General features: G+C 45.2%; 1 protein-coding gene across 4 annotated transcripts in view; it reads left to right on the top strand.

Moving 5' to 3' along the window:
* ccbe1 (collagen and calcium binding EGF domains 1) overlaps window positions 1-25,280 on the top strand; it is a 112,106-nt gene that overhangs the window by 51,171 nt on the left and 35,655 nt on the right. For all 4 annotated transcript variants that reach the window (XM_034192741.1, XM_034192740.1, XM_034192742.1 and 1 more), the window contains one exon: window positions 25,211-25,263. In XM_034192741.1, coding sequence (XP_034048632.1) covers window positions 25,211-25,263 — 53 coding nt within the window. The remainder of the gene's footprint in view (window positions 1-25,210; window positions 25,264-25,280) is intronic.

Raw genomic sequence — 25,280 nt, 5'->3', positions numbered from 1 at the left:
TGTTTGTCTGTTTGTGGCCCTGTGACAGACTGGCATCCTGTCCTGGGTGTACCCTGCCTCACGCCCTATGACTGCTGGGATAGGCTCCAGCCCCCCGCGACCCATAACTGGATTAAGCAGTAGAAGATGAATGAATGAATGAATGAATGAATGAATACTGCAACATAATGTATCATAAGTGAGGCACAAGTAATTAAAGCTATAGGGTGTGTATAGTATGTCATCTAGTGGTGAGGTTACAGATTGCATTAGGCTATTGTTGGTCACAATTTTGTTTCCCTTCAGGTTTTCACTCCTTTGGCGACTGCTTGCTTGCATTCTCTTGTGATAAGCAATATGTATGATTCTCTATTTCACAAAAACAAGGCTTGGTAAAAGTGTTAGGGCCCCTTCACACAGTGCAAAATTTAGACGGCATTTGGACGAAAACAGCGAAACAGAGTGAAACAGTTCTAAATTAGCATACAAAACATTCCGCTGATGGGCAGGCATGCACAAACCCGGTGCAAGAGTTCGTGCACGCGCCAGTGTCTTTCGAGCAGGAACAGTGCCAGGTGTAGCACATGGCACTACTTATGTGGTATAAATAAAAAAGTAAAAACCAGCCGGTACGTGTGGAACCACACTGTGCTGCTTATGTGGTATAAATAAATAAATAAATAAAAAATGTGTTGCAGCACAGACACCGCATCATGTGGAACAGAGCTCACATGGGTGATGTGACGGTCAGATCCCCTACTGCGTGTTCTGATTTGATGGTCGGTTTCAACCTGGCAGGCTGTCAGTGTCCACTCCGTGTGCGCACTCGCTTGCTGCAGCTTGTCGCCACCACGGTGATGTATGTTTTTATTAATGTCCACGTAAATACAGCAATCAGACACACACGCCGCAAAGTGGACAGTTGTTTGTCCATGTCTGCCCAAACACGGTAGGTGTTGTCCAGCTGGAACGTCCAGAATGACAGTTCACTACAGCTGCTTCTGTCGGAAGCCACGCCTCCTGCGGGTGGAGCGCACACACCCACGTGTCAGTGTGTGTGTTTGCAAAGTCACACTCATGGGGAACGTAGACAAATTTCACAGCAGTATGACAGTGATTGTCTTCAGTCTGTTGTCATGCCAAGAGTGCGACTGGCCACACATTTTCTAAGTGCCATGCGAGCGGCGTTAGGTGTTGGTGTATGTCACCTGGAATATGGCCGGCACCTGCTGCGAGAGGGTGCGATGGGTTCGCACAGCGCACACTTTGTCTTTCAGGAGCTTGTGTGCACAAATAGTTGTAGCAACAGGTGTACGAGGAGTTGGCGGCAGGGACGACATTACACAGTTTGCACACGATTCCTGCATCATGCGCACTATGTGTGCACTTCATCCAAACTTTGCACTATGTGTGAAGGGGCCTTAGACTGCACTAGCAACCGGTAGACAGCATATAGGGGAACAACCACTGATTCTTCTTCATTTTTTTTAGTCTTGCAAAATCTTGCAAAATGCAAAAGGCAGATGTCCCTTTTGGGTTACTGTATCAACATGGTGGTGCAACATGGCGGTCTCCATGAAGCAGCCCCCTTTCACGTAGATATGAAGGATTCATTCTAAATTTATAACAACACATTTGTTGTTCACAATAATTATACATAAATGAACAGATGTTGTGAATCTGCAAATAAACACCCGTGAATCTTACACACTGTAGCTTTAAACAACACGAGCTGCAACACATCTAAAAGATTTGGAGGATTGTTACTGCTAAACGTCTGCCAATATGGAGAAATTTATGCCGTTCAAAAATCCCTGATGTCTGATTTCTTCCTTTCCTGAGTGGAGTATTTTTAGCAGAATAAATGGCCTTTCAATGGGCCTTTTTTTTTTCATTCTTGAGGTTTGGAAAACACAAAGGTATCCAAGCATTCTGAAGACATACTCTGTGTACTTTTTAAAACATGTTCCTATAAACTTTGACTCTTTTGGTGGGGTATTTTTTTGGATCCAGCCTTGACAGATGTTACTGTCTCATAATATGCAATAAATTTATTTCTCCTTCTTCATGACAACCACAGGCGCTTATGGAAATAGGCTCATTTTGACATGTCAGACTTGTGTTTTTAAACAGTGTACGATACTGTAAACCAAAAAAAAAAAAGTTGGAACTGGGAGGTTGTACAAGCTCCCCCTAAATCAGCGGTGAGGACAATGTGTGCTTACGTCTGAGTCTGAGAGAGTGAAAAATATTACTGACTACTTTTGGGGAGCAGTATGAGGACTAACCTTTTATCAGCTGCAGTTTTGGATATTTAAGCTGTCGGTATGTATACATTCTTGTAAGACCACCCCTGCCCATTCTCTATGTAATGTGGACTTGTGTTAGGAAAGGCATCCAGAGTAAAACGTGTGTCAAATCAACATGCACATCAATATCTGATCTGCTATGGTGACCTCAAGTGAAAAAGAAAGAACCCAAAAGAACTTACATAGCTTAAAACACTACATTTCATATTTACAACATAGGTACATCCCGGGCAATAGAAGAGCTTGTTAGATTTTGGATGCTATTTTTTCCTGTTCTTCCTGCAAACACATATGTGTGCAACACTACGGGATCATCATTGTTGCATTTTTCATTTCAAAATTCTCCATGCATTTGTTTTTTAAAATTGGGAAAACAATGCAGTCAGGACTGCATGCAGTCCTGACTGCATTGTAAATGCTAACATACAACTTAATTAAGTGTGTTAAGTTAACCAAACTCAGTTTTCATCAACCTGTTGTGAACACTCATTTTAAATAAGTAAGTAGTACTTTGAGATTGGAAGACATGCTTTACTTGATGTATTCCATTGAAGCCAAATTAGAAAAAAAAATGTTTTCCTACCCAGTGTCCTTTGGGGCGTTCTTTCAGACATGCACAGATCTGCCTCATTTATTTTGAGCATTCCTGCCTGTACACGTCCATGGTGAGCCCGTGTTTGGACTACCAGTGCTCTCTCCAAACTGTTTTTCACTCATTGTTGATAAACTGTCTGGAATTAGTTTGGTTTATAAATCAAAACCATAAGTCAAAACCGATTTGCTATTAATGTCTTCTGTGACACGTCAGTACTGTTCCATGTTGAAAGTAAATGACTCGTACAGCAGTGGGCAGAGCGCTCAAAGACAGAAGCTCTGACTTGTTGTTTGTGTTGGGTTTGTGATCGCCTTTGTTTTTACTCAGAAGTGTTAGTGGCGCTTAAAAGCAAAACTGGCTTGTCAGTAGCTGACAGCATACTGGAGTCAATACTAAAAGTTAGCGGTTAGCTGTAGCTTACGCTGTTGCTTCAAGAAAATTAAGTTGATTTGAATATGATGAATGTGTTGTGAAAGTGGCGTGACACGGACCCACAACAGGGGGCGTTAATGAACGGACAATGGATAAGCCAAAAAGTAACAATTTAATGTTGTGAATCGCACAACAACGTACAGACAATAACAATATGGTGGACTGTCAATCATACACCAGGTGACGTGTGGGCAGGCTCGACGATAGAAGACGCCTGGAGAGAGAAGAGCCGGATTCCCACACAGCTTCCAACACCAACGGAGCTGAAGAACACCGGAGCCGCCAAGCCCTGCGCCCCAGGTGGCCGCTGTCTTCAGCAGTCAGACCCGGTACTGCTGGCAGAGAACAGAGACAGTCCAGATGAGTGTGAGTTCACACACTCAGTGGTCCACGATCTGTACACAGTTAGGAGGGAGAACCTCCACCTCCAAATTACACACTTGTGCAGCTCCTGATTAACCACTTATCTGTTTGGAGTGTGAGGCGCAGTCGTCGCAGTCACACCAAAATCCCAGATAAGGGAACAACCACAGGACAACGGCTGCAAATGAGATTAGATTGTTACACAACGTGTCAGTCAGCAGAGAAATTACCTGAATGGTAGTTGATTTCTCGGCAAGGAGGTGGAGTTGCAGTCCGGTCTTTGTAGTGGTGGTGATGGGTGACAGCTTGTGTTGATTGATGACAGCTGTCACCTCCAGCAAAGCCGACGCCCCCTCGTGCTTGAAGCCCGCACTTCAAGCAGGGCGCCATCTTGTGGTGGTGGGCCAGCAGTACCTCCTCTTCAGCGGCCCACACAACAGGACCCCCCCCTCAACGGGCGCCTCCTGGCGCCCGACCAGGCTTGTCCGGGTGCCGCCGGTAAAAGTCGGCCAGGAGGGCCGGGTCCAGGATGAAGCTCCTCTTCACCCAGGAGCATTCTTCGGGTCCATACCCCTCCCAGTCCACCAAATAGTGGAACCCCCGGCCCTTCCGACGGACGTCCAGGAGCCGGCGCACGGTCCAAGCCGGCTCCCCGTCGATGATCCGGGCAGGAGGCGGCGCCGGTCCGGGGGCACAGAGGGGTGACACGTGGTGAGGTTTGATGTGGGACACATGGAAAACCGGGTGTATCCGCAGTGAAGCTGGCAGCTTCAGCTTCACTGCGGCTGGACTGAGGACCTTGAGGATAGGGAAAGGTCCGATGTATCTGTCCTTCAACTTTTGGGATTCCACTTGCAGGGGAATGTCCTTTGTGGAAAGCCAAACCTCCTGCCCAGGCTGGTACACAGGGGCCGGGGCACGCCGGCGGTCTGCATGGTTCTTGGCCCTCGTCCGGGCTTTGAGCAGGGCAGAGCGGGCGGTACGACACACCCGACGGCCCCTTCTCAGATGGGCCTGGACCGAGGGCACCCCAACCTCTCCCTCCACTAGCGGGAACAATGGGGGCTGGTACCCCAAACACACTTCAAATGGGGAGAGGCCGGTGGCAGACGAGACTTGGCTGTTATGAGCGTACTCGATCCAGGCCAGATGGTCACTCCAGGCCGTCGGGTGCGCGGAGGTCACACAACGGAGGGCCTGCTCCAGTTCCTGGTTTGTCCGCTCTGCCTGCCCGTTCGTCTGGGGGTGGTACCCAGACGAGAGACTGACGGTGGCCCCCAGTTCCCCACAGAAACTCCTCCAGACCTGGGAGGAGAACTGAGGACCATGATCCGAGACAATGTCTGATGGAATCCCATGCAGACGCACGACGTGGTGGACCAGGAGGTCTGCAGTTTCCTGGGCCGTCGGGAGCTTCGGGAGGGCCACGAAGTGGGCCGTCTTGGAAAACCGGTCCACTATCGTTAGGATGGTGGTGTTTCCCTGGGACGGCGGGAGGCCCATGACAAAGTCCAGGCCGATATGAGACCAGGGGCGACGAGGCTGCTAAACGTCTGCCAATATGGAGAAATTTATGCCGTTCAAAAATCCCTGATGTCTGATTTCTTCCTTTCCTGAGTGGAGTATTTTTAGCAGAATAAATGGCCTTTCAATGGGCCTTTTTTTTTTCATTCTTGAGGTTTGGAAAACACAAAGGTATCCAAGCATTCTGAAGACATACTCTGTGTACTTTTTAAAACATGTTCCTATAAACTTTGACTCTTTTGGTGGGGTATTTTTTTGGATCCAGCCTTGACAGATGTTACTGTCTCATAATATGCAATAAATTTATTTCTCCTTCTTCATGACAACCACAGGCGCTTATGGAAATAGGCTCATTTTGACATGTCAGACTTGTGTTTTTAAACAGTGTACGATACTGTAAACCAAAAAAAAAAAAGTTGGAACTGGGAGGTTGTACAAGCTCCCCCTAAATCAGCGGTGAGGACAATGTGTGCTTACGTCTGAGTCTGAGAGAGTGAAAAATATTACTGACTACTTTTGGGGAGCAGTATGAGGACTAACCTTTTATCAGCTGCAGTTTTGGATATTTAAGCTGTCGGTATGTATACATTCTTGTAAGACCACCCCTGCCCATTCTCTATGTAATGTGGACTTGTGTTAGGAAAGGCATCCAGAGTAAAACGTGTGTCAAATCAACATGCACATCAATATCTGATCTGCTATGGTGACCTCAAGTGAAAAAGAAAGAACCCAAAAGAACTTACATAGCTTAAAACACTACATTTCATATTTACAACATAGGTACATCCCGGGCAATAGAAGAGCTTGTTAGATTTTGGATGCTATTTTTTCCTGTTCTTCCTGCAAACACATATGTGTGCAACACTACGGGATCATCATTGTTGCATTTTTCATTTCAAAATTCTCCATGCATTTGTTTTTTAAAATTGGGAAAACAATGCAGTCAGGACTGCATGCAGTCCTGACTGCATTGTAAATGCTAACATACAACTTAATTAAGTGTGTTAAGTTAACCAAACTCAGTTTTCATCAACCTGTTGTGAACACTCATTTTAAATAAGTAAGTAGTACTTTGAGATTGGAAGACATGCTTTACTTGATGTATTCCATTGAAGCCAAATTAGAAAAAAAAATGTTTTCCTACCCAGTGTCCTTTGGGGCGTTCTTTCAGACATGCACAGATCTGCCTCATTTATTTTGAGCATTCCTGCCTGTACACGTCCATGGTGAGCCCGTGTTTGGACTACCAGTGCTCTCTCCAAACTGTTTTTCACTCATTGTTGATAAACTGTCTGGAATTAGTTTGGTTTATAAATCAAAACCATAAGTCAAAACCGATTTGCTATTAATGTCTTCTGTGACACGTCAGTACTGTTCCATGTTGAAAGTAAATGACTCGTACAGCAGTGGGCAGAGCGCTCAAAGACAGAAGCTCTGACTTGTTGTTTGTGTTGGGTTTGTGATCGCCTTTGTTTTTACTCAGAAGTGTTAGTGGCGCTTAAAAGCAAAACTGGCTTGTCAGTAGCTGACAGCATACTGGAGTCAATACTAAAAGTTAGCGGTTAGCTGTAGCTTACGCTGTTGCTTCAAGAAAATTAAGTTGATTTGAATATGATGAATGTGTTGTGAAAGTGGCGTGACACGGACCCACAACAGGGGGCGTTAATGAACGGACAATGGATAAGCCAAAAAGTAACAATTTAATGTTGTGAATCGCACAACAATGTACAGACAATAACAATATGGTGGACTGTCAATCATACACCAGGTGACGTGTGGGCAGGCTCGACGATAGAAGACGCCTGGAGAGAGAAGAGCCGGATTCCCACACAGCTTCCAACACCAACGGAGCTGAAGAACACCGGAGCCGCCAAGCCCTGCGCCCCAGGTGGCCGCTGTCTTCAGCAGTCAGACCCGGTACTGCTGGCAGAGAACAGAGACAGTCCAGATGAGTGTGAGTTCACACACTCAGTGGTCCACGATCTGTACACAGTTAGGAGGGAGAACCTCCACCTCCAAATTACACACTTGTGCAGCTCCTGATTAACCACTTATCTGTTTGGAGTGTGAGGCGCAGTCGTCGCAGTCACACCAAAATCCCAGATAAGGGAACAACCACAGGACAACGGCTGCAAATGAGATTAGATTGTTACACAACGTGTCAGTCAGCAGAGAAATTACCTGAATGGTAGTTGATTTCTCGGCAAGGAGGTGGAGTTGCAGTCCGGTCTTTGTAGTGGTGGTGATGGGTGACAGCTTGTGTTGATTGATGACAGCTGTCACCTCCAGCAAAGCCGACGCCCCCTCGTGCTTGAAGCCCGCACTTCAAGCAGGGCGCCATCTTGTGGTGGTGGGCCAGCAGTACCTCCTCTTCAGCGGCCCACACAACAGGACCCCCCCCTCAACGGGCGCCTCCTGGCGCCCGACCAGGCTTGTCCGGGTGCCGCCGGTAAAAGTCGGCCAGGAGGGCCGGGTCCAGGATGAAGCTCCTCTTCACCCAGGAGCATTCTTCGGGTCCATACCCCTCCCAGTCCACCAAATAGTGGAACCCCCGGCCCTTCCGACGGACGTCCAGGAGCCGGCGCACGGTCCAAGCCGGCTCCCCGTCGATGATCCGGGCAGGAGGCGGCGCCGGTCCGGGGGCACAGAGGGGTGACACGTGGTGAGGTTTGATGTGGGACACATGGAAAACCGGGTGTATCCGCAGTGAAGCTGGCAGCTTCAGCTTCACTGCGGCTGGACTGAGGACCTTGAGGATAGGGAAAGGTCCGATGTATCTGTCCTTCAACTTTTGGGATTCCACTTGCAGGGGAATGTCCTTTGTGGAAAGCCAAACCTCCTGCCCAGGCTGGTACACAGGGGCCGGGGCACGCCGGCGGTCTGCATGGTTCTTGGCCCTCGTCCGGGCTTTGAGCAGGGCAGAGCGGGCGGTACGACACACCCGACGGCACCTTCTCAGATGGGCCTGGACCGAGGGCACCCCAACCTCTCCCTCCACTAGCGGGAACAATGGGGGCTGGTACCCCAAACACACTTCAAATGGGGAGAGGCCGGTGGCAGACGAGACTTGGCTGTTATGAGCGTACTCGATCCAGGCCAGATGGTCACTCCAGGCCGTCGGGTGCGCGGAGGTCACACAACGGAGGGCCTGCTCCAGTTCCTGGTTTGTCCGCTCTGCCTGCCCGTTCGTCTGGGGGTGGTACCCAGACGAGAGACTGACGGTGGCGCCCAGTTCCCCACAGAAACTCCTCCAGACCTGGGAGGAGAACTGAGGACCATGATCCGAGACAATGTCTGATGGAATCCCATGCAGACGCACGACGTGGTGGACCAGGAGGTCTGCAGTTTCCTGGGCCGTCGGGAGCTTCGGGAGGGCCACGAAGTGGGCCGCCTTGGAAAACCGGTCCACTATCGTTAGGATGGTGGTGTTTCCCTGGGACGGCGGGAGGCCCATGACAAAGTCCAGGCCGATATGAGACCAGGGGCGACGAGGCACTGGCAGAGGCTGGAGGAGGCCTTGGGCCTTATGATGGTCAGCTTTGCCCCTGGCGCAGGTGGTGCAGGCCTGGACAAACTCCCGGACGTCGGCTTCCATAGACGCCCACCAGAAGCGCTGCCGGACCACTGCCACGGTTCTTCGCACCCCTGGGTGACAGGAGAGCTTGGAACCGTGACAGAAGTCAAGGACCACAGCCCTGGCCTCTGGTGGGACGTACAGTTTGTTCTTCGGACCGGTCCCCGGGTCCGGGCTCCGTGTCAGGGCCTCCCGGACGGTCTTCTCCACGTCCCAGGTAAGGGAGGCCACGACAGTGGACTCGGGGATGATGGTGTCAGGGGGGTTTGACAGCTCAGTCTTGACCTCCTCTTCGTGCACCCGGGACAGGGCATCAAATCGTTGGTTCTTTGTCCCGGGGCGGTAGGTGATCCGGAAGTCAAAACGCCCGAAGAACAGCGACCAGCGGGCTTGCCTGGGGTTCAGACGCTTCGTGGTCCGGATGTACTCCAGGTTCCGATGGTCCGTGAAAACTGTAAATGGTACCGATGCTCCCTCCAACAGGTGTCTCCACTCTTCAAGAGCCTCCTTCACCGCAAGACGTTCCCGATTGCCGACGTCATAGTTCCGTTCAGCTGGGGTCAACCTGCGGGAAAAGTAGGCACATGGATGGAGAACCTTGTCGGACTCCCCGCTCTGGGATAGCACGGCTCCTATCCCTGAGTCAGAGGCATCCACTTCAACAACAAACTGGCGCTTGGGATCGGGCTGCACCAGAACTGGTGCAGTTGAGAACCAGCGTTTCAACTCCCTAAACGCGGCTTCGCACCGATCCGACCAGGTGAAGGGGACTTTTGTGGAGGTCAGGGCTGTCAGGGGGCTAACTACCTGACTGTAGCCCTTGATGAACCTCCGGTAGAAATTTGCAAAACCGAGGAACTGTTGTAGTTTCCTACGGTTCGTTGGTTGGGGCCAATCTCTCACCGCCGCAACCTTGGCCGGATCAGGGGCGACGGAGTTGGAGGAGATTATGAACCCCAAGAAGGACAAAGAAGTGTGGTGGAACTCACACTTCTCGCCCTTCACAAACAGCCGGTTCTCCAACAACCGCTGTAGGACCTGACGTACATGCTTAACATGGGTCTCAGCATCCGGAGAAAAAAATGAGTATATCGTCTAGATATACGAAGACAAACCGATGCAGGAAGTCCCGCAAGACGTCATTAACCAATGCTTGGAACGTCGCGGGCGCATTGGTGAGGCCGAACGGCATGACCAGGTACTGAAAGTGACCTAACTGGGTGTTAAATGCCGTCTTCCACTCGTCTCCCTCCCGGATCCGAACCAGGTGATAAGCATTCCTAAGATCCAATTTCGTGAAAATTTGGGCTCCATGCAGGGGCGTGAACACTGAATCCAACAGAGGTAACGGGTATCGATTACGGACCGTGATCTCGTTCAGCCCTCTGTAATCAATGCATGGACGGAGTCCGCCATCCTTCTTGCCCACAAAAAAGAAACCAGCACCCATCGGGGAGGTGGAGTTCCAGATCAACCCGGCAGCTAACGAGTCCCGGATGTAGGTCTCCATTGATTCGCGTTCCGGACGTGAGAGGTTGTACAGCCTGCTGGACGGGTACTCAGCGCCCGGTATCAAATCAATGGCACAATCGTACGGACGGTGCGGGGGCAGCGTGAGTGCCAGATCCTTGCTGAAGACGTCAGCGAGGTCGTGGTACTCGGCTGGCACCACCGCCAGATTGGGGGGGACTAAAACCTCCTCCTTAGCTGTCACACCGGGTGGAACCGAGGATCCTAAACACTCCCGGTGGCAGGTTTCGCTCCACTGAACCACAACCCCAGACGGCCAATCAATCCGGGGATTGTGTTTTAACACCCATGGAAAACCCAATATCACTCGGGAGGTAGAAGGTGTTACATAAAACACAATCTCCTCCCTGTGATTCCCAGACACCACCAATGTCACTGGCTGAGTCTGGTGTGTGATTAGTGGAAGAAGGGTGCCATCTAGTGCCCGCACTGACAATGGTGACGGTAAGGCCACTAGAGGGAGCCCAACCTCCTTTGCCCATCTGCTATCCAGCAGATTTCCCTCCGACCCCGTGTCCACCAGTGCTGGGGCGTGAAGGGTTAAATCCTCGCTCAGGATCGTGACTGGGATTCGTGCAGATTTACGGGGTCTCCCCGCGTGGGTATTGTGACCCACCCTTAGCCCAGTCTCTAAGGACGAGTACTGCTGTTTTGATCGTTTGGGGCATTCTCTCTGTGTGTGCTCAGTAGAGCTGCAGAGAAAACACTCTCCACGGATCAGCCTCCTTTGTCTCTGATCTGATCGTTTTTTGGCCCTGCTCGTTTCCATAGCAACGTCAGCAGGGGGAGCTGTTGTCACGTGGAGAGCCCTGGCAGTGGAGCGTGGGGAAGTCGGCTCCCTTTCAGACCCGGGAGGAAGAGGGACGGCTTGTGCCTGACCACGCCCTTCGTCTCGCTCCCGTCGGTGTTCTGTTAATCGGTTGTCTAACCGTATAACCAGGTCGATAAGCCCATCTAAATCCCGCGGCTCGTCCTTCGCCACCAGGTGCTCCTTGAGGACCAGAGACAGTCCGTTTACAAAGGCGGCGCGGAGCGCAACAGCATTCCAGCCGGCTCGCGCTGCCGCGATGCAGAAGTCGACTGCATACTTTGCTGCGCTCCGACACCCCTGTCTTATCGACAGCAGCACACTTGAAGCGGTCTCGCCTCTATGAGGGTGGTCGAACACCTGTCGGAACTCCCTCACAAACTCAGTATAAACCGTTAGGAGCCGTGAATTCTGCTCCCAAAGCGCCGTAGCCCAGGCGCGTGCATCTCCTCGAAGCAAGTTTATAACGTAAGCCACCCGGCTGGCGTCTGACGCGTACATGACGGGACGCTGTGAAAAGACGAGCAAGCACTGCATCAAGAAGTCCGCGCACGTCTCCACACAGCCTCCGTACGGCTCCGGAGGGCTTATGTATGCTTCAGGGGAAGGTGGGGGGGGTCGTTGAACGACCAGCGGAATGTCTGTTTCTGGCACACAGTCAGCAGGAGGAGGTGCTGCAGCAGCGCCCTGATCATGCGCCTCCACCTGTGCGGTGAGAGCCTCTATCCTGCGATTGAGAACACTGCTCTGCTCGGTAACTAAGTCCAACCGAGCGGCAAAGGCGGTTAAGATGTGCTGCAGCTCACCCAACACGCCTCCTGCCTGTGCACCTCGCTCTCCCATTGGCTGTTCAAGCGATGGTTGACGCCCCTCGGGATCCATGACGCTGGCCAAGAAATCCTGTTGTGAAAGTGGCGTGACACGGACCCACAACAGGGGACGTTAATGAACGGACAATGGATAAGCCAAAATGTAACAATTTAATGTTGTGAATCGCACAACAATGTACAGACAATAACAATATGGTGGACTGTCAATCATACACCAGGTGACGTGTGGGCAGGCTCGACGATAGAAGACGCCTGGAGAGAGAAGAGCCGGATTCCCACACAGCTTCCAACACCAACGGAGCTGAAGAACACCGGAGCCGCCAAGCCCTGCGCCCCAGGTGGCCGCTGTCTTCAGCAGTCAGACCCGGTACTGCTGGCAGAGAACAGAGACAGTCCAGATGAGTGTGAGTTCACACACTCAGTGGTCCACGATCTGTACACAGTTAGGAGGGAGAACCTCCACCTCCAAATTACACACTCGTGCAGTTCCTGATTAACCACTTATCTGTTTGGAGTGTGAGGCGCAGTCGTCGCAGTCACACCAAACGCCAAAATCCCAGATAAGGGAACAACCACAGGACAACGGCTGCAAATGAGATTAGATTGTTACACAACGTGTCAGTCAGCAGAGAAATTACCTGAATGGTAGTTGATTTCTCGGCAAGGAGGTGGAGTTGCAGTCCGGTCTTTGTAGTGGTGGTGATGGGTGACAGCTTGTGTTGATTGATGACAGCTGTCACCTCCAGCAAAGCCGACGCCCTCTCGTCCTTGAAGCCCGCACTTCAAGCAGGGCGCCATCTTGTGGTGGTGGGCCAGCAGTACCTCCTCTTCAGCGGCCCACACAACAGAATGAGCAAAAAGAGAATTTATTTCAGTACTGCAAACTCAAAATAAACAAGTTACTATATTCTAGTTTTTTAAGTTTATTTGAGTACTGCTAAATCAAAATGAACAATTTACTATTATCCAGTTATTTAAATGAATTTGAGTACTGCACACTCACAATAATTAAGTTAATCAAATCTGATACATTTAAGCCAACATAAATGACTTTTTTAAGGCTTTTTTAATTTTGTTAAATCTTATGAGTAGCCCTAAATTGCATTTTAAAATGTGTTGCAAGCATTAAAAACAGAAATGGATGTATATTAATACATTAAAGCTGACCAGACAAAATATGAAATATCGTGTTGTCTGCAGTGAAATAGAAGTCAAAATAAATGTGTCACCGTTTTGTTTTTTTTAATATGCATTTTCTATACTGTCCCAACTTTTTCTGATTTGGGGTTGTAAATAACTTAATCCATAGTAAACACTTAGCATAGAATAATGGAGGTGACTAGAATTGTGGAGATTTCTGTGTATAAATGTACATATTAACAACACACAACACACACACACACACACACACACACACACACACACACACACACACACACACACACACACACACACACACACACACACGTGACTAACAAAGTATTTTGCAAAGCGCACTGGCACATTAAGTCAAATGCTTTAAAAATACTGTGTGAGGCACATGTTCCGTGGCTGATGAGTGAAACACTGGATTCCAATCACCCAGTGAAGTTCTGACTGAACTCATACAAAAACTCAGTTTGTTTGTTATGTTTGGACTTTTTTCAGGATTACACACAAATGACATCAAGAATTCCTGACTCAGGAAGAAGGGGAAAATCGCTTACATTTTTTTTAAAAAAATGTGTGTGTAGAGTTTCTCTTCCAAAGTGGATTTAAAAAAAAAAAAATCCCTTTAGATTTTCATTCAGAAGTAGATGTGTTGATAGGAGTGGATTTGGTTTGTTTAATTTCATACAAGCTTTTGGAATCCATAATGGTTTGAAAGGAACTGTGAAGGTGTTCCAAGAGCGCCATTATTACCTACGCTAACACTAACCAACAGAAGAGCGGTTTCCAGCTTGGGTCTATGATTGTGAAGCATACAGTGGGGCCAAAAAGTATTTAGTCAGCCCCTGATTGTGCAAGGTTTTCTACTTAGAAAGATGAGAGAGGTCTGTAATTTTCATCATAGGTACACTTCAACTATGAGAGACAAAATTTGAAAAAAAAAAAAAAATCCAGGAAATCACATTGTAGGATTTTTAAAGAATTTATTTGTAAATTGTGGTGGAAAATAAATATTTGGTCACCCACGAACAAGCAAGATTTCTGACTCTCACAGACCTCTAACTTCTTTAAGAAGCTCTTCTGTCCTCTACCTGTTACCTGTATTAATGGCATCTGTTGGAACTCGTTATCTGTATAAGAGACACCTATCCACAGCCTCAAACAGTCAAATGATCATGACAACAGTGAACAAAAATCCAAGAACTACACGGAGGGACCCGATGAATGACCTGCAGAGAGCTGGGACCAAAGTAACAAAGGCTCACACTACGCAGAGAGGGACTCAAATCCTGCAGTGCCAGGCATGTCCGCCTGCTTAAGCCAGTATGTGTCCAGGCCCGTCTGAAGTTTGCCACAGAAGTTTGCTCATCGTGTTTGGAGGAAGAAGAATGCTGAGTTGCATCCCAAGAACACCATATCTACTGTGAAGAATGGGGGTGGAAACATCATGCTTTGGGGCTGTTTTTCTGCAAAGTCGACAGGACGACTGATCTGTGTTAAGGGAAGAATGAACGTGGCCATGTATCATGAGATTTTAAGCCAAAACCTCCTTCCATCAGTGAGAGCATTGAAGATGCAACGTGGCTGGGTCTTCCAGCATGACAATGACCCCAAACACATCGCTCAGGCAATGAAGGAGTGGCTCTGTCAAAAGCATTTCAAGGTCCTGGAGTGGCCGAGCCAGTCTCCAGACCTCAACTCCATAGAAAATTTGTGGAGGGAGTTGAAAGTCCATGTTGCCCAGCGACAGCCCCAAAACATCACTGTTCTAGAGGAGATCTGCATGGAGGAATGGGCCAAAATACCAACTACAGTGTGTGCAAACTTGGTGAAGACTTACAGGAAATGTTTGACCTCTGTCATTGCCAACAAAGATTATGTTACAAAGTATTGAGTTGAACTTTTGTTATTGACCAAATACTTATTTTCTACCATAATTTACAAATAAATGCTTTAAAAATCCTACAATGTGATTTCCTGGGATTTTTTTTTTTTTTTTTTTTTTTTTGTCATTTTGTCTCTCATAGTTGAAGTGTACCTATGATGAAAATTACAGACCTCTTTCATCTTTCTAAGTAGGAGAACTTGCACAATCAGGGGTGGACTAAATACTTTTTTACCCCACTGTATGTGTTGGTCTTTGTGATGTCATAAGGCCAGCTCTTGAAATACCAGGAGCAAAGCGGGAATCATTTAGAACCAGAGCTGGTTCTGCTTTAAACTCTAAACTTTTCTGTCACTCACACAGTATTTCTTCACAAAAATATGAATATGTGCCCTTTTTGTATTTAAGTATAATGTGCACCAGGGGTCCCCAACCCTACACCCGGAGCTCATGCTAACCTACTACAGCTAGAGCTGGTCAGTCACCACATGATAAAACTACCCTGGGTCCTGGATGGCAGCCACCCAGCCAGAAATATGATCCTTCCCCACCGCTTGAAAGTAATTTAAAGGTCAACATACAGGCCCTCTTCTGGCTTTATAGGCTTCAGCAGCCTCTGATGCTCCTCACAGGATCTGACATGGCCATCAGTATTTCAAACTCCTAGGACTCAGAGACATGAAGGTCAGGCCAAGATAAGTAAATGGCTCTACAATTTTAACACTTTCACCACATACAGATACACAACTGGCGGCCGAGTCCAGGAAGTCCTTAAAAGCCTGGATCTTATCCAGGACAATCACAAACCTAAACACTCTGGTTCTTCACTCATATTCTCAAATAATGCAATCAGAGTCTTCGGTGATTTCACAATTTGGGTTCCCAAACAAACGGCAGTATTTCAGTCAAGAAGAATAAAATATGGAAGGCTTCAGTGTTGTCATGGAGGTCTTGGTGGCTTCCCTCACAGGTATCCTTCTCTTAACACGTCTTTGAGAACTTCCTACTCCAGACATATGTGCACATAGTACCATAGTGTTTGTATTTCTAAATGATTGATGTAAATGAATCTTTTGTCTGACGTGTCCAAAGAAAACTGGCTGTAAAAGTGATATTTTGCATTAGAAATCAATTGTTATGAATTCTTAAGCATTGTAAAGACTAGGAAAAAAAAACCCAATATGCATATTTTTACAATCTTGGGTGTGAAAACTGAAATTGAACATGTCTACGGCAGATGATGACAACCAGGTGTCTCATGTCAGTGGCTGAAGAATGAGCACTTTACTCCCTCCCATGTGTACAAATCAACACGGTGCTAACAAGCCCTGGCAGGTGAACCCAACTAAATCCATCCATTTTAATGTAGTGCAACAGTTGTGTTGAAAACACAACAATCTACGGGTGACCGACTGTTTGAATTAAACTGAGTAAATAAACAAGCTGCAATCAGGTGTTCTACAAACTGTTTGCTTAAAGGAGGTCTTGAGCAACCACTCCAAAAACAAGTCAATTCTGCCAAGGGTGCACAGCAACTGGCAAAACATCAGAGTTATTGCACAAGACAATCCAGCAGAAAAATGGGAAAAGATGACTGGCATCAACAGCAGAGAAAGTCAGCCAGCGTGTTGACCACTTTATTTAAGTAAGCATTTGTTTGGCTGAATCCAAACAGTGAAAAAATTATTTTCCCATGAACGTGCTGAATGAAGTCTGAACAAACTTCTTGGTGTTACAAAACAAGCTAAACCTAACAGGCGAGTAAGTGTGGGTGTGTGTTAACCCATACTTTTTGTGGAATGGGTAGCGGTTTTCATAATGGCTTACTTAGGTACATTATTAAAAATTATTAGTGGCTTGTTACCGCAGTAACCATAGAGTGACAGTGGTGATAACTTCAAGTTGTTGATAGCTGGTAATTTGTGCTAACAGTGCTAATATACAAATTAAATAATACTAAAATTTCACACAGCGAAAGAGCACAGACATCTTAGATGGTCAGTTAGTAAAATTAATCACACAGCAAGCCATATTAGCTTAGATATTTGGAGTAAAATTTTCAGAAAGGACAATCACATTCGAGTGCATAGCAGCTAGCGGCAGCATCTGCTAGCGGAACCCTGAACATGGCTCACAGTCACAGTAGCTGTCAAAGCGACCTTGCCTTTTTAATTATTCACAACGTTAAAGCTTAAAATAACTTCAACTGATAAGGTTTTTATTTAAATAAATAAATAAATCAGCTCCCATATGGTTGTCATGACACGAACAGGTAAACTAGCTATAGAGTCCAAACCCATGTTTTGTACCCGGCTGTAAACGTGTATTTCTGTTGTAAAGTTGGGCAGTTAAACCTGGACATCTCTGGTGGTTGGTTCACTTTTCTAACCAGCCTCAAGCAGCCATTCAAGGAACTGCACAATTTAGCACTTCTGTGCATGGCTTCATATCTTAGCAGTGAAGGTTAGAGCTTATCTTAAAAGTTATAGATAGCATGGGGGCTGTTGGGTACATGAAGGACACAACAACAGTAGCAATTTAAAATGGAATTATTATGTTTAAAAATAAGATCTCCTGGTAAAATCTTCCGGTCCTGCTACTCTGACTCTGTAGGTAGAATACCAGGTCACTATTCTAAATATCTGCTATATATTAAGCATTCTAATCCAATTCCATTTTTTCCGCAAATCTGATTGGTTAATCGTGTGAGATTTCAGACCGTATAATATCGGGGTAACAGTGGCAAAATATTCAACCGTTTCACATTTGGATGTATTACTCCGCACCTTGACTGGTGTTCTGATGAGATGTAATTCCTGTCAACAGGTCAGCCCTCCGTGCAACTGTACATGCGGACGCATGCGCAATATTGTCGGGATGCAGAACTGTCGATTTATGCGAAGCAACACACAATTCAACAGAACACCGGCTGCGCTTACTGCTACGCAGATGTCATAATGGCGCTGTTAGCTGAGAGTGAGAGAAAGTCGCGTACTGACGCCGCCACCCAAATGGGTGAATTTAAGCTACCATACGAAAGTATTGATGTGGATTCTGACACAGAATTATCATTTCACATTTGATGGATTTTCACATTTGATGGATTACGCCGCGCCCTGACCGCTGTTGGCACAATGCTGCCTCACGGTAAGCCTCGCCGACCGAATTACCTACAGAAAAATAAACTGTGCAAACAACGGAATTGGATTAGAATGGGAATAACCCCCTTGTGTCTGATGATTTGTGGATGTTCATGCTCTTATGTGTCTCTCTTTCTTTTTTTTGTGAAGAAAAAAGTTCACAGGCCAAGATAAAAAAAAATTAAAAAGCCCAATTAGGGGATAATCCTGTTGTGTCTGATGATTTGTGGATGTTCATGCTGTTATACAGTCACAAATAGCAGTTTCACTCCTTAAAACTCCTTTTTAAAGCTCAATTTGTGACCATATAACCAGCATGAAGGTCCGCAAATCAACAGACACAACAGGAATTGGGCTTTTTAAATTTTTTTTATCTTGGCCTGTGAACTTTTTTCTTCACAAAAAAAGAAAGACAGACACACAGAGAGAGAGAAATCTCTTTGACCTTGGATGACACGCAAGCATTCCAACAAGTTTGGTCCAAATAAATGCTGTTGCAGTTATTTTATTCACACATGGACTCAAACCGGGCCCCCTGCATGTTCTACCGTGCATGAGAGTAAACAGGAAATGAATCACGAACTACCAGACTCTGTGAACTTTAGTTGAAAGTTTGAATATGTGCTGTTTCAGTCTAATGTGGTCGATTATCAGCATGTGTACAAGTGGCACCGAGCCAGATTAAGTGCATGAGTGGTTAGCATCAGTGCTAACCTGTGATCCTGAAGCAAATGCACTCGTGCTGTGCATGCTGTGTGTGTGTTTTCTGACATGTTTAATAATTTTCTCTCAAAAATGCGGTGACAACAAGGCTCTACGTGAATGTTCACATGCTCTACAGGTCCACATTAGAGCGGCTACATTAGCATACACGTGTCACTCTGAGTTAGCATGTTTTCTTGCAGGACGAAAGGCGACCAGGCGAGTCCGCTGTGTTTGTTCAGGGGAGGTCCTGTGTTTAGAGGGTAATTAGAGTGCTTACGGGTGACTCCTAGTAAATGAGGTCAGACTAATCTGATCCCAGATTTACGGGGTGCCTGTAAAACGACCTGGATCAGAGGCCAATGTGAAATAACACAGAGGTTAAATAAAAAAAAGTGCAGGTGGCAAAACAATCAGGATGTCCATGATAATCTCAGTTTTCTCAAAAATGCAGGGCTCAAACTCTGATTCTGTTGACTGAAACCACATTTATTTAAAATCTGAAGCAAGATAAAACAGATATACCTAGTATTTATTAATTCATTGCAATTTTTTTAAGCCCCATGCACAACATCTGAGCGTTATCACTTAGCAGGGCATTGTTTTGCATGCAGAATAGAATTTTCCAGCTTTTACATCATGCTCTCAAATCTACGCTCTGTGGAGATCATTTTTCATTTGGATTCAAGCTGTTTTTGCTCTTTGAACAATGAGGTATAATGAGAGATGAATATAATAAAAATGCAACATAAATGAATAATATCAATAAAATATTGTTATTGTTGTTGTTATTCAAAAAAGGGGACAGTTTGCTTGTATTTCATTCAGGAACCAGTTATTTTAACGTACAGGAACAAAGTTGGAGGAGGTTATGTTATCATCCCTGTTTGTTTATCTGTTTATCAGTCCGTTTGTCTGTTTGTTAACATCCTTGAGCCCACAATTTTTCACATATTGTCATGAAATTTTTACTGAAGATTCATATCCTGATAGGCAAGAACTGATTCAATCTTCAAGGTCATAGGTCAAAGGGTAAAGTCAGGAAAAATCTTGGAATATCAGAAAAAATCCCTATCTTTAACATTGAACGAATTTTAAAAAATTCATAACTGTCAAAAATGTAGTTTCTTTCATATTCAAGAGTATTATGTAGGATGGTATCCTTTATTGACTAAGAGTGTCAGGAAGGTAGATCTCGAGGACCGAACCTGGGCACCCCTGCAGAAGAGCTCAGGAAACTTGAATGAATTTGTTAGTCCCAGTCCAGATGTTGTTGTCAGGATTGGGATTATAATGTCTTGTGTGATATTTTTCTGTTATTATTTTTTTTTTATGCTTGGGTTTTTGCTTCACCGCTTTCTCTTGTCTGTCACTTGGTGCTTGCTGGTGGGTGTTTCCCTCTGTCTTTCCACACCCACACCCTGGATCTTTCCCTCACACCTGTTCCTCATCTTCTGCTCATTACCTCTCTGTATTTAAGCCTCACCTTGTTCCCTTTTTCCACACCATATTGTTGTGACTCACTGCCTTTGCTTCCAGTGCGTTTCTTGAGGGTTTTTGTCTTGATTGCCCTGCTGTGTTTTTGAACTGCCTGCCTGTTTTCTGGCCCACGCTTTAACCTAATATTTCTGGTGCCATTGCTGATTTATTGTGTACTGAACCCTGTCAGTACCTTTAGTAAAACCAGAGGGGTAAAACGCCGGCTTCAGAAAGTAAAAGTCCAGCCACATATTTGTTCCATCTTCCTAATAAACCAGCTGATTGTAATTAGTTCAGCTCTTCAGGCAGGTGGATGAGCTAATTATTGAGATCACCTGTTTTAAGTGCACAGGTAGAAGCAACACATGGGAGAGTTTTTACTTTCTGAAGCTCGAGTTTTACACCTCTAAGTAAAACCTTTTAAATGTGACTCATCTGTGTCTGAGCTTTGCATTTGTGTCCAGCCATTTTGTGTCACGGACCTTGATAGCTGTGAAGAGTTCACCTGGAGTTATTATTTTTTTTCTTTATCCTATCCCTACCTCTGAAGTCATTATCTTTATCAAGATAGAAAATAATACCATCAGTTTTTCAAACAGAAACAGAAACACAATATGTCTGCCACGACACAAGATGCTAGTCTGATCTTGAATTAATTTCATTATGAAGTAAAGATAAAGATGTGAAATAATTTCCGGACATTTTCAACAGTGTTAAGGAAAAAGTCCTTCTACTAGGGATGCTACGACCACTACTTTTGCACACACACACCCAGGCCTAAACCAATCCAACTTTTTAGGTTTCTTAGATGACCCCAAAACACAATCAGGATGTTCCCAAAAATAAAAACTGGCCTCAAGCCAGTTATCCAAGATGGCCACCAAAATAGGGGTTTTCACTAAAACACCTTTAAACAACATATAAACAACTTAAATGTCACAGAGATTCAATGGGAACACCATTGCAAGTCACAGCAAACTCATTTTTACCTAAACTAAATTAATTCATGGGTTTAAGATCCAAAATGGCCACCGAAATGTGTTTTTTCAGCAATATGCATTATTTCAAGGACACTTGTTTAAATAATAAGATAGCCCAAAAAAAAAAAAATAAAAATTTTGGCAGCCAGCTTGGATGCCATCTTGGATAACTGGCTTGAGGCCAGTTTGTATTTTTTGGGAACATCCTGAATGTGTTTTGGGGTCATCTAACGAACCTAAAACGGTTGGTTTGGGTTGGTCCTGGAGGGGGGTGCAAAGGTAGTGGTCGTAGCTCCCCTAGTATTCAACTGTGTGTGTGTGTGTGTGTTTAATTGGAAGAAATCTTAAGCAGAGCAGACTCAGTGGGGTGACCATCTGCTTTGGCCAAACTAATAATGACAAAGTAATGCTTTGAGCACTTTCCATCACAGCTATAAAATGCAAGTCATTTTGGTGGTAGTTCATTGGAACTCTCGATATCCGAGAAAGAGAAATTTGGGTGAGCTCTTTTTTGGGGGGTGTAAGGTGTTTCTCCATCTATATGTGGCCCTGCAACAGACTGGTGTACTCCACCTCACACCTTTTGACTGCTGGGATAGACTCCAACCCCCTGTGGCCCTTGATTGGATTAAGTGGGTATAGAAAATGAATTAATGTTTTTGGTTGCAGATTAGATTAAATTAGATTAGATTAAATTAGATTAATTAGAATTAGTAGATTAGATTAAAGGTACAGTGTATAGGATTTAGTGGTATAGATTGCGTTATGCCATCATCAGTCACGATTTGTTTTTGTTTCTTTGGTGATGGAGATCCATGCTTTTTTCTGTTCTCTGGTCGTAAACTGTGTATGGTCTTAAATTTCACAAAAATGAAGATTCGCAAATGTGTTAGCTTCCACTACCAACCACTAGACAGTGTATCGGGGAACAACCACTGATTCCTCTTCTTTTGTCCTCAGTAATCAAGGCACACTGCAAAATGCAAATGGTCAGAACTATATGGCCCCTTTCTGGGCAACTGTATCAATATGGCAGTGTAACATGGCTTCTTCCATGAGGGGCGCACTCCCATGTAGATATGAAGGGCTCATTCTAAGCTTATGAAAACACATTTTATCCAATTATTGCAGGTAAATCATACAGCTGTTGCAACTATTGTAGTAAATTAATCACCCCTGCATACTGTAGCTTTTAAAATTTTAATCACTTTTTTTATGAATTTATTTTTGTACTTTGGTGAAACCGCGCTCCCATCTGTACTTCAACTCTGTTTCATATAAATAAACAACGGGCTGCAGGAATTTGGGGCATTTGTGCAGTTTTGAGTGCTCTCTAATTGGATATTGATGGATAAATTCAATCTAAACAGCATAATATTTTATGTAGGCTATTATCAGTTGACCTCTGTCAGCCTTACTATGGCTTATTTCATCTACATAATGCCTTGACCTTTAATGACCCAGACTCTGTTGTTTTAACTTGTCACTGGGTCATTTCACTGCCATCTTGGCTCTTGGTGCCACTTCATCTTCTCCTTGTTTTCAATATTAAAGGTTAGCAAAGGGACATTCTTCAGTTCATTTTTACTTATACTATAGCCAAAAATCACAGACATTGCTGAACTGACTTAGAAATAAAATGTTTTTAAAAATGACAAATTATCTCAAATGAAATTATCTTGGAAAATGTTACAACTATCCTTTAATTGTGTTTTTATTCTGCACTATCAACAAATACCACCTTGGTTTTTGACTTATTTATGTGATTACAGAATGTACAGTTTGGTTTATTATTATGATTCTTTACCTAATTTTCATGGAATGATGATTTTAAAGCATGATGCTGAAATAATATCCCACATATGTATGCAGTTTTCCGGGAGTTTGTTTGCATTCTCATTCTTGTTTGGCTCACTCAGGTTATTTTCACAAATTGATTTGTTATTTGTGAGTACTGTTACAAGTTTTTCTGATTTGAAGTTACATTACCCATGGCCATGGGAATGAAGACAGTAAAGGAAAACCAAAATCTGACATTTGACCCCATTGTCCATGACCATCATACAAAAAATTGACCTCTAGCTGACAATGCCAGGGCAGTTCTGGAATTCACTAACCACATTTGGTTGAAAATCAAATACCTCGTCATTTGCTAAAATTAAGTCTTTACAACTGTGGGGACAGAGTTAATTCATTATACCAACTTTAATAGAAATCAGTAAAAAGACCTGGGAGGAGTCATTCAGTAAATACACTGGCATACAGGATGTTGGCCCCAGTGATTACTTGACCAAGCTCTGTGCAGTTTTGAGTGCGGATCCACTCAGTGACTAGTAACCCTCTGAGTGCCCTTCTAATCACAGGGACAATGTCACACAGAAACAACACCAGACAAGTCAACTGGAGACATAACATCGATGACAGAGTTAAAACGTGCTGATTCAGTCACCACACGTGCTGCACTCAAACATATATATATATATATATATATATATATATATATATATATATAAACAAACATCAGTTCAGGTCCTCTACCAGAGCCCTGGGAGTTTGAGGGTTTTGCACAGAATCTTAGCTGTTCCTTGGACTGTACTCTTATGGACAGAAACCTCTGATGTTGTGCCTGGAATCTCCTGGAGCCACTCTTCCATTTGGGGGTTATAGCTCCTAGTTCAACTGTTACAACTGGGACCACTTTGGACTTTACCTTCCACATCTGCTCCAGTTGGTCCTTCAGCCCTTGGTCCTCCTTGATTTTCTTGTGCTCCTTCTTTCTGATATTGCTGTCAGCTGGGATTGCCACATCGATCACAACTGCGGTCTTCTTTCCCTTTTCAATCACCACTACGTTTGGTTGGTTGGCTAGCAATTGATTGTCTGTCTGGAATTTGAAGTCCCACAGGACCTTTTCCCTGTCTTTCTCAGCCACCTTCAGCAGTGTCCCCCATCGGCACTTGGAGACAGCTAATCCATATGCGTCACTGACGTACCTTTTTTATGTTAACACCAAGTACCGCAGCAATTTCCTTATGTTGTGAACTTGTTCATTCATATGGCAATAAAACTTCTCTGATTCTGTACATGCTTCCCAACAATTGATTGTATCTCTCACTACACGCTGTCCTGCTACTATGTGCTGGACTGTCTTTGGATAGCTGTCATATTTGCATAGCTTGCAACTTAGGTCTTGTCGGCTGTAATAGGGGTTGTTCTTGTGCTGCCACGATCAGAGCCTCCGTGCTGTCCTTTGGGACGGCCTTTTCTCGACCTTGGTACGAATTCTTGATGTCAGCCATAAGCATCAGGTTGTAAATCTGTTCATTTCTGCTGGATATTTCAACATTGAGTCCTACAGGGGTTAATTCTGTTTTGGAGTGAACCTCAAGTGGCCTTTCAAGGAATTGCAGGTTTTGACACTTCCATATTTGCTTCATTTTTCACCACTGGAGATTGGAGCTTGGAAATACCCCTTGGATGACCTGTATGTGTTCACTAAAACCATGATGGATACAAACCCCTTTTAACGGTGAAGTTTAGTATCGTCCCAGAGGGTCAATACTAAACTTCACCAAAAGGGACCAGAAGATTTCTTTTCAAGAAGAAAAAGAAAACCAGTGGGCCCCCCTACCCCCCAAATCTGTTACTGAAAAGCAGGTTGCCATGAACTAAAACATGTCACAACAAACCAGAGGCAGCAGTGAAACCTGCAATCACTCCTGTGTTTGTGTGTGTGTGTGCGCGCATGGAGTCTGGCCACACTTATGTGGAGATGTTTCTCACATTAAAAGCAGCGATTGCTAAAACAGACCAAATCACTGATGAAAATAAATACTGTAGCTTCTTTTTAACAGCACACATCTAACATCATGCAGAATTTTGGATGATTTGTATATTTGCATGTCTTATGTGGTTATTTGATATTTTGCAGAAAGAAATGCTGCAAGGGTTTTAAGTTTGTGCTGGGCCAGTGCATTCCTGAAGGTACGTAAATGTTGCCT

The sequence above is a fragment of the Thalassophryne amazonica genome, chromosome 17 (genome assembly GCF_902500255.1).
Source record: "Thalassophryne amazonica chromosome 17, fThaAma1.1, whole genome shotgun sequence".
Taxonomy (NCBI): Eukaryota; Metazoa; Chordata; class Actinopteri; order Batrachoidiformes; family Batrachoididae; genus Thalassophryne; species Thalassophryne amazonica.
Note: the sequence above shows the minus strand (reverse complement) of the source record. Positions and strands in the feature narration are given on the sequence as shown.